The following is a 12,811-nucleotide window of genomic DNA, read 5'->3' on the forward strand; positions in this document are numbered from 1 at the left end:
ATATTTTTTAAATAAAAGTACGAAAGAAGCTTGTTAAAAGTCTCAGGCTAGTACTTCTCTGAAGAACCAAACATTATTTTACTCTACAGTTGTAATCTCCCATATGGTGGCACTGTGATTTAAACATCAAACTCTACAGTCAACTCTTCCTGGGTTGTGCCTCATGGAGAAATATACTGTAAGCACAGGCATTTCTTCACTTCTATGCAGCATAAGCTATACTGTGCTTCCTAGAACTTTGCTCAGTAAAATCAAGCATGCAACAGGCTGCGAGGGGGAGGCAAAATAGGAGGGGGGCCCAAGACTGCACCAATGTTTCGTTGCTACGACTCATTAATTTTCCCTGGCGCCAGACAAAGTGGAGGGCAATACCAACTATTTATGATGCCTCACTCCAGCATAGATGCCCCTGGAACTGAGTGGCAAAGAGCTTTAAAGAGGGTAGCTTGGGAGGGGGAAAACAAGTAAGCATCCATCTCAAGTACTCCCAAGGTAGTTGTTTATCCTGTATTCCAGAAACTAATAGTATTTTATAAGCAAGATTCTTCAATCATGTGCAAAATCCCAGTTTGATTTTCTCGCTCTCTTCATATTTATATATTGGGGTGGGGGGGGGGGGGGAAGTGGGGTACTTGTCCAATAATGAAAGCAAGAAAACATCTGTAAGAAATATCATTGTTTAGGCACATCATGAACATTACTGTCTTCCAAATACTATAAAGAGAAAAATAGTCCATGATACAACAAGATGAAGCCATGAATTCAGTGTATGCAACATTTAGTTTTGGTTTTGATAGAGGACTGAAGAAAATTGGATTCATTACATATCAAACAATAACTTTTTCTCCCCTTTTCTCCCTGTAGTGTGAGTTGTGGGCAAGACAAGATTATGACGTGTTTGCTTTGGGTAATGGGCACGGAGTTTGTTATTTTTTTGAGAGAAATGTAGGAATTGAACCATACAACCATGGCAAGAGTAGTAAACAGTTCTAAAAGCATCCAGACTTTGATCTCTGATTGTGTGCAAGACATGGCAAACATGGCTATCTAACTTAAATATACATGGAGCTCTTGGACAAATACACGTTGGGGCTGTTTGCAAACCCGCCAAAATGTTATTTCTCACACATCTTGCCCACTATAAGTTCTGGAAATGCATACTGCGATGCCGGATCGGACCAATGAGGGGACGTTTCTCGCTTTCAAAGGCTCAACCTGGCTTTCTATGTTTGATCTGGACCTCTGCTGGTACAGACTAGACAGGTGGTGATACTGTTACCGCCTGTGCTGGATGAGAGCAGCTGATTTTACAATCACCCCCTCGTTGACTGGCAATTAATCCTATGCTAATTTCTCTCCCATTAGATGTGACAGCTATTGCAGACAAAGGGTTAAACAGCAAGGTTCCCCTCTTGACTCATACTGCAGCTAAAGTGCTTTTACCACTTCCACAGCTGGGGCTGTAACCAACAGAAAAATGGTGACTGACAGTGACTAAAAAAACAGAAAAAACTTGGGTTTTTATTTTCACATGATCTGGGGCATAAATGAGAGTAGTGAGTAATGAGCATCATGGTACTGGGTGAAGAAAACTGACAAAAAAAGGGCAATTCCAGGATGAATGTAATTTGTACAGTTCCACGGGATATGACAACTGGACAGATGTACTCTCATTAAGTGATGAGCAATAGATGAATACAAAAAAACATTAAAGCAGCCTGTGTTTGTTTTAGTATTGCTTACTATCACAAGGCTCATGGATGAAGGACATTAGACAGGAGAAATGAATGGAGTCAAAGCTATGAATAAATTGCTTATGACTTTCTATTCATCTTTTCCACTTGACCTGTAAAGCATTGAATGTATGGGTGACATTACTTCTTTTATTGCACCCTACTGTTATCGGGGCAATAAGTAGTAGATGAAATCTGATTTCTAGGGCCTGCACCCTCTGTATGGTACCACAGCACTGCTAGGGAAAAGGAGAACTCCAATCCACACCCGTTTTAAAGACCCAGTAACGTAGAGATACCATGCAATAGGAAAGCTTGCCTGACTCGGATATATATTCGGGAATGCCCAAAATGAATCATGTCCAGCTATTTTCACTGATCTCTATGTAAGTACACACACAGCCAGAGAATTATGACTGGAGACACACATTTAACTGATGAGCGTACACTTTGACGCATGTATTTGCCGATGGGCAATTCTATTCTGGCAGGCCTGCGTTATTTGTGGTTTTTTAATGTACCCAGGTGAGCAGCGAATGAAGATTGATTCAATGTGGCCACCATTCTCTCCCCACCCTACTGGATCTTTAAATATCATGCCACAGATATGATGAGGTAAGATTTAATGTCTCCTTACTTTGAGCTGGCTTTCGATAATGGCTTCTAGTTCTTCCCGGAACGCCTGGCTGTTCAAGATGAGGGATACTCGCTTGTTTCTGTCCATCTCCTTGATGTCGTTCTTGATGTGGGCTGGTCTCTGCATCTGGCGCTGGAGCTCGGGATCGTCCAGGTCTATGTCGTCGATCTCGCGGTGCCGCGTCGTCTTGCCGTTCATGGCAGGACTCTGCGGCGAGTCCTGCACTTCATTGGGTAATGTGTCGGCCATCTTGGATCTGTCAAAGTTGCTATTTATGTTTGTGTATGTTTGTGTCTGTCTGTCTGTGCAAGTCTGGTCAGTCTACAGCTTAGCTATCAATCTGTTGAGAACAAGGCAAGACATAACCGCACATTAAAGATGAATACATGACAATGCACAAACTTCTAAACTATAGAAACATTTGAACAAGGTTAACAACATCTTCATGATGTTTTATAATTTACAATATGTTATCATTCCATCATGCAAAATTCACAGCTTACTGAGTACACGGTCATTTTCTTCCATAGGTCTACACCTGCAATTATCACCTTTATCATTAATATCACAACTTTCATCACCATCATCACCATCATCACCACCATCAACATCATCACCATCATCATAAATAGATTCCTATTGTAAAAGCTCATGTCTTCCACACAGTAAGAATGCCCTTGTCCTTTGCTTAGTTGTCCCTTTGACCTCTGACAAAAAATAGAAGTATAACAAAACCCAGAAGACCCTGGAAGGATAACCAGTTAGTGTTACTGCCATATCCAGACTCAAAGATAAACATGGAATGATATGATATGCAGACCTGTGGGAAAAAAAAACAACAACAACAACAAAGTTTCAGGGTACAGGTAAGACACCTGCTCTCTATAAATACTACAGAATTTACTTCCTGCCCAAAAATTGCATATCACAGACTTGACAAAAGGATGATATAGCATCAAATGTCACTGTACTTTTTAAGCCCATCTATGAATCCTATCCTTGCACTGAATGAACTCCTCCTCATCCTTCTCCTCCTCCTCTCTCTTTCTACATCCCGACCCCATCTACATAAAACACATATCTCCAAGTTTCTGACTGGATCTATGTTCAGCAGTACCTCAATAATTCAGCATTCCCTCAGCTAATGCCTTTCCCATACTATAGAGGGTGCTGCTGCTCCTCATCGTCACATAGGAAGCATGGAAAATGGGAAAGCGCTGTCGAGTGCAGACTTTGAGTGATGTGGACATGTTCAAGGAGAGAGTCATCCACCAATCCAGCAAAAGTGATCTCGCTATCCCAGCAGTCTGTGGGCCTCATGACCTTTACTCTTTCCATCCCCCCCCCCCCCCTCTCTCTCTCCTCCCTTTCCCTGGATGAGGAGACTACTTGATAACATCTAACCCTGGAAAGTATCCTGGGATTCAGCCATTCACCGTCCCAGTGGCTGGTTGCCATGGTAGCTCCTCAATCACCTTCAGTGTCATCACCACTTCATCAAGAGACATGATCTTTGTCAGGACCAAAAGACCAGGCCAATCTGCAGTGATGTTTATGGGAGCGTGTCCTACTCTTGAGTGGGTCCCGTCCATTTACTTCTAATTGATGCATTTTACTAAAATGAGTACCGGTATGACTCCAAGGGGACAAGTGGATGGCAATCTTTCTATTGCTGCCATGAGACACAAAAGTGGCTCCAAGTTCTGTACCCATTATGGGAGGGTTGATATGAGATAAATGATAAGTTGGTGCATGCTGTTTCACATTGATACGTAAAGCAAACTCGAATAAGGCTCCAACACACACAAACAGCCTTCCAACATTTAATGCAGCAGTTGTATTATACATCCTTTCATTGCACAAAGGTGTTTATCAGCATTGATACTGAATGACAAGATATGTCTTATTTAACAGCTTACCAAGGAAAAGAAACATTTGGGAGTTTTTTGCATCTCTGTCACACTTTAATCTTTTGGGATTAACCTCAGTCTTTAAAAACTTTATAATCTTGGGAGTTGTTTTCTCTCACTGTACGTACAAATGTAGCACACGTTTCGATGTGTTACTATTGCTCACACACATTCCTCTATCACTGGCAACAGAAACAGTTTTGGCATTTGAAAGAAGTCTACATTGCTAGAATACACAGTAAAGTCATTCTGCCCATCTACATGTAACAGCTGCTTTCCTCGTCACACTTCAGTTTCAAACATTATGGGGGCTTACACAAGTGTTTTGTATTTAGCATTTGTTGAAGTGACATAAACGAATGCACTGTATGTTGGTGGGTCACACACAACTGTATATCAAGAGGTGACAAAAACTAAACATTTTGGGGGTTTATTGGGGACAAGGATATGATAGTTAAAGTGAAGTATTATGTTCTGGACCATTGTGTGTACATCTACATGTAGCTTACAAATGTACAGGGATCACCTTGATTTACTTCAACGACCTATGGGTAGTATGCATCAGTATTCATCAAAACCATGTAAAACATCTTGGAGAATGTCCTATAAAACCATAAGTCTTCATGTGCATGAATTTCTTCTTTTTTTTTTTTAATTTCACAAGGAAATTTTTACGTATAATGCATTGTATAGTTCAACAAATCCTTGTATTACTGGTACATAATTACCGTACTCGTGATCATTCATGGTCAGCAAATCGCAAGTTTCATGCCACAAAGGAGGCCGTCGCCTCCAATTCGTAAAAAGTTTCATGCCGAGCATGTATACATGTTCTGATTTTACAGTATACAAATTTACAAATTCACTTCATCAAATACACTGTAAGTCATATTTTAAAGATAAAAATTATACATTGATCAACAATTATAATAGTAACATATCATAAAATTGTCTTACTTTATTACATTACATTTTAACAGACACAGAACAAAAAATACATAATTTTCAGGCAAAAGCAATACACCAATTTTGAAATCAATTTGTTTTAGTTTAGACAGCATGAGAATTTAAATTTCATCTGGAAAAGATGCCTGTGCTAACATACCATTGGAAATACTGGTGCAATGAACACAATACAAGCACTGAAAAAATCTCAATGCTGTGGGAGAACTTACACTAGAATCTTTCTTGGGAAATGCCATCAGATTTTTCACTGTGCACCATACCACATTAGATTAATAGCAATGAAGTGGGGAAACAGCAGTATTTGTGTTTGTCATTAGCCTGATAAGTTCTACAGTCCTTGGACCTATGCAACCAGATTACAACACATGCAACAACCTGCATATCAGTAAAATTGGCAGCAAGAGATAAATGTCTGCATACCAGGTGCACAAATCTTATTAAGAGGACAACAAACCCTAATGATCTCCCAACAGAGCTTGCAAGTTGGACCATTACGGCTCTCAAATGTTGGCTGACGTACTAAACATTTTATGCTTTTATCGGCTCTCTTTTGGTGCAGAGTTAAAGGGATGGTACAGTATTGGTGGAGATGAGAATTGAGCTTTTAATTTTTTTGCGAGATACCAAGAAAATACTTATGAAATAGTATAGAGCATGCCATTTTAAGAGGAATTCAAAGTTTATTAGATGAAAATCAGGTTTGGAATGACTGAAACAGCCAAAAGCAATGTAAAACAACGCGATTGTAATAAATTGTGGGTCCCACACTTTATTAGTATCGCTCTGTTTTGGATATCTCAGCCATTTCAAAACCAATTTTCATCAAATAAACGTTGAATTCTTCATGGAATTACATGCTCTTTCATATGTCATAAGAGGTTTCTCATTATTTCACCCATAAAAAATGTTAGAAACCTGAAATTAGGTATCAACAAACTATACAATCTCTTTAAGGTTTCCAAACAACTTTGACAGAGTTTTGGGCAGTTGATTATGCAAAGCAAGTTTGATTATAGGGTTAGTAATGGGTTTCTGAAATGCTTAAGTGCCAATGCAAATTTTCTGTAGAGTTGAAAGACAAAGTCGTTTTGAAATACATAATACGTTGTAACTATGACCTGCCCACACCAACCACTGCAGAGTACTCATCTTCGCTCCTCAGTCAAACTGTGCAATGGAGCTGTGCAGTGACAAGCCTTCTCAATCAACTCACGACAGAGTTGATAAACGCAACAACTCCAGAAACGCAATCTGAAAGGCGTTTGCAAACGCATTTTGATAGTGAGTATTTAAATGCCTTTCAAACATAGGAATAGTTGATAAACGCAGCTATTATTTCTCAATGGTTACATCAACTGAAGGTCAGTATCAACCACACAGGGATGCCTATCACCACAGCTCTGACTCTAAGCTTTGATAATTTCTCCTGAAGATTGCAAACAAACCAGAATGAATTCAACAATACAAAAACAAACAGACATCTCAGACTCTGAAAGTTCAATGCAGAGAAGGTTCTGTCAACAGAGATGTAGAGGCATTACAGCTAACACTACGAACACAAATATACCATGCACACCCAAAGAACAAAAAAACAGCAAGAACTCACGAACCACAGGGGAGGTATGGTTTATCTTAAAAAAAAAAAAAAAAAAAAAAAATTACCTCCAACTTTCTATATAGTTATATTTGGAATACACATAGCTTTTATACTGGCAACAAAGTTTCCTTTAATTGACCAAACTTTGTAGATGAATTCTATGTCCTTTAAATATTTATAGTACACACATAAACTCACCCAATATGCAACATTTAGGCCTACTGTAAAACTAGATATCTCACGTGCACAAAATTTTCGTGAATTTCGCGCAGAGCCAAGATTTGAGAAATTGAAATACACACAAAAGCTCTTGTCCACACTATCATACTTTGAATACCTGTGGCAACTCAGAAAAATTTCAAGCCGCCAAAAAGGTCGTTGGCTCCAATTTGAAAATTTAATGCCACAAATATTTCTGGTTTTTCAGTACTTTATGTGCAGACTATTTTCAGGAATCAAAATTTGCATGACATTTTTGTTACTTAGTTAAATCAACAATTGAGGGCCATAGTGACGAGGGGAAAAAAGGTATAATATCCCTTTTCAAAAGGCAGAGTCAGCAATTTTTGTACCTTGGAGACATTGCATTAGTGTTTGTATGAGAGACACTAAACATATTGTTTTGGCAGGTTATTAACTTTAAAATACAAATATCAGTTGACTCAGGAAATTCACAAAAAATAAAGCAGAGTTGAATACATGGTGTATTTATATGTCTTTTTCCACATACCCTCCTTGGTCTTAAAGGAACTGCACAGTACTGGTTGAGGTGGGGATTCATGTTTTGAACATTCCTAAGTGAGATAATGAAAAGCCTCTTATGAAATATGAAAGAGCATGTAATTTTAAGAAGAATTCAACGTTTATTTTATGAAAATTGGTTTTCAAATGGCTGAGATATCCAAAAAAGTGCTAATAATAAAGGGCGACATGCCACAACTTTATTAGGATCTCTTTGTTTCACCTTGTTTTTGGATATCTCAGCCATTTCAAAACCGATTTTCATCGAATAAACTTTTGATACCCCTTAGAACTGCATGCTCTTTGACATCTCATAGAGTGGTTTCTGAATATCTCGCAAAACGTTAAAAGCTAAATCCTCACCTCGACCAGAACTGTACACACCCTTTAACTCTGGGGTCAGCCTACAGCCATGAGTACACTACAAACTAGCCCTATGGGGGATTTGGGAATACTCTAGCAAGCTCAGTACAAGTGGCATCTATGAATACAGGGAACCAGTGGGGGAATCCCCTATATTGAGTAATAGTGCAATGAGGTCTTAAGAGTTATCACAATGAAGGCAAACTTGAATTTAAAATGCTGTGCTGCTCTGACATTAGTTGTATGAGTATTTCAACAAGACATGCTTTTGGATGAACCAAGGTTTTAGGTCACCACAAAGTTATACATGAAATAAAATTCCATTCACTTTTTGTTCTTTCTGAAAGTATTTTACAGGCTTATAGAATTCGCATATGCAACACATTACATGTTACAGAAACATCAGCGCACTGCTTCAAAACATGGAACTGGTACACTGTATTTCAGTTGAAATTCCTCCTTCCCATTAACATCCTAAGGGGGAGGGATTACTTTCTACAGCTTACTGAACCTCTCAGTCTTCCAAAAAGTATACATCTTATGAGATATCAAAGTTCAGAAAGCTACTTATGGTTGTTCACAGTGCACAAAAATGAACTAAAGTAAAAACACATGCAAATGGGCAGGCTTTCTTCATGTCTCTTATGAGACTAAAGAAGTAAAAAAAGATGTTTAAACATGTATACACAATAACTTCATTATGAAAACATTGGTGTATAAAATTGTAACTCCACATAGAAAACAACAATAGTCTTTCACATTCTTGTCATGAAAATTGATCACAAACATATCACAGAGCAAGTTTTTGTGTCAACATGAACATCCCAGAGTATGACATTCTGTCTCGATGAAGTCAGCATTTAAATAGGCTATTATTAGAGTCTTGCTTTTCTTGTCAGCTGACCCTTTGATGAACTCTTTTGTACACCAAGACCGTTCAATGAACACTAATTATTCCAACTACAATTCAGCCTATCAATGAATGCAACAGTCTCCAAACTCTTTCTCTGCACAACTGCAACTACAATATACATGTAACATTTATGCTTATGACTACATTCATTCTCATATCAAACACAGAATGATGCTCATTCATAAAGTTCTTTCACAGCCCTGTATATTGGGACAATATCTGGAGTCATGTTGATCAAATTTTCTTTTAGAATATACATCATGTATGACTCTTGCAAAAATTTTACATGTTATTTCTTACATTGTGCAGACCAAAAAAATTTCATCCAAAAACGTCTAACCATGCTAAAAAATAAAAAAAAGAAAAGAAAAGAAATATGGGTACATAGAACATAGGAGTGCTATTTTTTTCCCAGGCTACCCAATCACTCTCCTTCCCTACCCCCCTTCCATTAATGAATTAATACATTAACTGAAATAGTTTGTTTCACAGAAACTTGTCCTCCCCATAAACTTTCTGTGGCAGTGCAGAATTTCTATGACCATTCGTTTCACATACTCACAGCCATACTGACTGACAACTTACTCACAGTCACATAACTGGGTCTCCTCCAACACGCGACAAATTAGAATAAAAGCTTCCAATATGTCCCCACTTCCTCCCCGCATCCACTCACACCGATCACTCAATGCGCCTCACAGACGCAACGGAATGATTCATCCGAAAAATTATGCTCTGCGACGTGATCCACCACCGAACGGCAAATACCCACTCCACGCAGGCTGCCCCAAACTTGCGACTTCTCATCAGCAGTATACCTTTGAGCAGAAGGCAAGTGATACATGGTTCGGTATTGGGTTACAATCTGCTTTAACATTAAAAAGAAACAACCCTACTCCAGAGGATGGAAGTGATGCACTCCCTGTCCCCACGGCGATGACGCATCGCTGACATCTTCCACCTGATAAAATCTGCACATTTTTGGAGTAAGGTACACTGCATTAGCCTTCCACTTGACACACCAACCTCTCTCCCTCTCTTCCTCTCTCTCTCCCTCTCTTTTGCTCTCTCTCTCTCTCTCTCTCTCTCTGTCAGAGAGCCCTGTTCTGTCAGTCACCTACAGGGCCTAAGTAATTGAGTGAAGTCTACCAGTCTAAATACACAAAGTCCAGTGCTAGGTTTGCTCCTGAGGGCATCATAGTTTAACTTAAAGGAATAATCATGCTGTTTAAGTATGCTTAACCATCGTCAACCCTGCTACAAGTATGTGCATGGGTCAAACACCATTAGTGCTGCATTTTAAAAGCAAAAGCAATTTGCCAAGATGAAGACCACGCAGCAAAACCCACATGAAATAAAATCCTGAACGTCTGAAGTGGTAAAGTTAATTTTAGTCCAACAGAAAAAAAAAAAAGCACAGACAATTGCATATATTTTTATGTTCAGACTTTACTTTACAGGACAAGAAAATTCACACAAATGTTATTTTGATTCATAACCGGAATTGTTACAACATCCTACTGTCAATGTAGAATGCGATGTAAGCCTATACAAGATCCCCAAATAACATTTGAATCATCGAGGGTGATCAATGTAGTAAAATCATTCAGACCCTGACACAAATTTGTATTTCTTAAATTACAAAGATTTTCATACAAAAATGCCCAGAGTTATGTGATAAAAGTTCAGCTACATATGCACTGGGGAAAAAAGAGGAAAAAGTACAGGTATACTGTTGTACGTACATGTAGGCCTATTACAAATACTTGTAATCACAAATGAATTTTAAATGAATCAACAATTGACTACATATTCTGGGACTCCTCTCAAGAATAAAAAAAAAATAATAAAAACTTTAGCTAAGGATAACTATGAGAAGATACACACTGTATTCATATCATCTCAAATCTAGAAGCACATTTCTCTGTTACAAATATCATTTAGAAATTGAATTTGTAAGTATCAAACAATACGTACTTGCCAAATGTTACCACATCAGCAAGAAAAAAACAAATAAAAAATCAAACAGAGAAAGAAACATCTTTTCTCAGGCCCTACTGAACTGACACTGTAGGCCTACATTCTTAAATGCAAACGACACAGCTATCAACATGTATACTCAATCAATTACTATGTGGACAAAACTATAGTACATGCGCGGCACAGCTCGCCGCTCATATTCAGCCATGCCCTGTGAACACAGACACATGGTGCTACTGTTCCATCTCGCCTGCATAGACACTACGAAGAACATGCAAGTACAGCATCTGCTGAGCAAACCATCCAATCGGAAATAAATGCCAACTCCTGCATTTCCCCCTATACATGATGCACATACCTGGAGTTTAGTGCCAATATATATCCACTCCAGTTGTATCAGGGCTCTCGCTATAAATACATTACAGCAGTGGAGATCGGAGGCAGCATGTGTGTATATCCAACGAGATAAATTCCAGAAGGGCTCAAGCGGAGTGAGCAGGGCAGAGCTAGTATGGAAAAGAGGGCAACCCAGTGGAAAAGAGACGGGAAGAGAGAGAACTGTAGAATGCAGGCAGGGCCAGGCTGAGATTCACCAACAGTCAAGCTCAAAGTTCAATGTCGATCCTCCACTACAAATGAGCCGAGTGGGTGTAATGCTCCAATGGCGCAAAAATGAAGCAATGGGGTGGGGGGGGGGGGGAGGGGGTGGAGAACAAGAGAAGCTAGACTCAAAGTACAGTCTCCTCAGTGATACTTCCTTCAAACAGGATGTGCAATTACAACAGAGGCTGACAGTTGGGATGAATCAAGCGTCTGGCCGAAAAGACAAAGACTTGCTAATGAGTTAGTTCCTTGCCCTCACACTCGTCACACCACTGAAATTGAATTGTGACCCACGTGGGCTTAGCTGTACTATGCACGCGCATACTATGCATCCCACATAACACATCACCACGAGGGGGCAAAAGTGTACCCCGCAATCATTAATATTTCCCAGGGATTGGGACACGCACAATGTGACTGCACAAAAGAAATTCAAAGCGAGTGACCCCACCACCCCCCCCCCCCAAAAAAAAAAAATCCATTCAGAAAAACATTTTCTCTCGTCTGGAGGGGATCGATACTAATGTCTTTGTCTGTGAGTTCAAGATCTTTTGTGTGCAGACTCTGCTCTAAGGGGGAAAAGGAAAGGGGTCGGGGCCTGGTTATTATGCAGCTAATACCATGCCTGCTTACAGCAGCATAGGAAAAGATCCGTTACTGACGCCAGGTCTATTGATTCATGGCATGCGGTCCAGAAGCGAGTGTCTTAGGAAACTCAATCCTTCTCTTCCTCTGGACAGACCACCAGCTAATGAGCTAGTACCACCAACACACAAGCCCTGTTTGTGATGTGTGAAGTACAACACACACAATACAGGGTATATAAATGTACCGGTATACAGAACGGATAACAACAGACATTCCCTATGTATATCACCTACAAACCTAGCTAGAGCTCCTCTCTGCATGTAATGGCAAGCACATTGTCTCATTTAATCAATGACAAAACTACTATCTGACAGTTTTTTAGGATATCTCTTTGCGCTTGCACAATGAAATGCATCTTGGTTTAATTTCCTTTTCGTAATAGGAATCGATGTTTGCGATTGTTGAATACTTTGCTGTCGCAATATCTTCCAATATCTGACATTGTACATTCGATATTGTGTTCAATCTCAAAAACACAGCATTGGGAATTTTTCTTACAGTTGTTTGGGCTTACTACTGCAAACAAACAAACACACAAAAACAACTATCAGTTAGCACATAGACAACAAACATAACTTACTTTAAGATTTGTCAGACATTTGATTTTAACAAATCAACAACAAAAAAACACTTGATGGTACAATACTGTGTGTCAGAATGTATCATGCTGCGTTGTTTTGATCATAACGTCAAATTAAACATGGCAGTGTTGCGATTGTT

At 39.2% G+C, this 12,811-nt stretch overlaps 1 protein-coding gene across 4 annotated transcripts in view; it reads right to left on the minus strand.

Annotated features, from left to right (window-relative positions):
* The window catches only part of LOC140241338 (gamma-adducin-like), a 111,285-nt gene that overhangs the window by 74,194 nt on the left and 24,280 nt on the right, over nt 1-12,811 (minus strand). For 3 of the 4 annotated variants that reach the window (XM_072321069.1, XM_072321070.1, XM_072321067.1), the window contains exon 2: nt 2,371-2,710. In XM_072321069.1, the coding sequence (XP_072177170.1) occupies nt 2,371-2,619 (249 nt within the window). In that variant the 5' untranslated portion in view covers nt 2,620-2,710. Of the gene's footprint in view, nt 1-2,370; nt 2,711-11,198; nt 11,450-12,811 lie in introns of those variants that run through there. The other variant, XM_072321068.1, reaches the window with a different exon arrangement.

The sequence above is a fragment of the Diadema setosum genome, chromosome 18, assembly GCF_964275005.1.
Source record: "Diadema setosum chromosome 18, eeDiaSeto1, whole genome shotgun sequence".
In the NCBI taxonomy this organism is placed as follows: domain Eukaryota; kingdom Metazoa; phylum Echinodermata; class Echinoidea; order Diadematoida; family Diadematidae; genus Diadema; species Diadema setosum.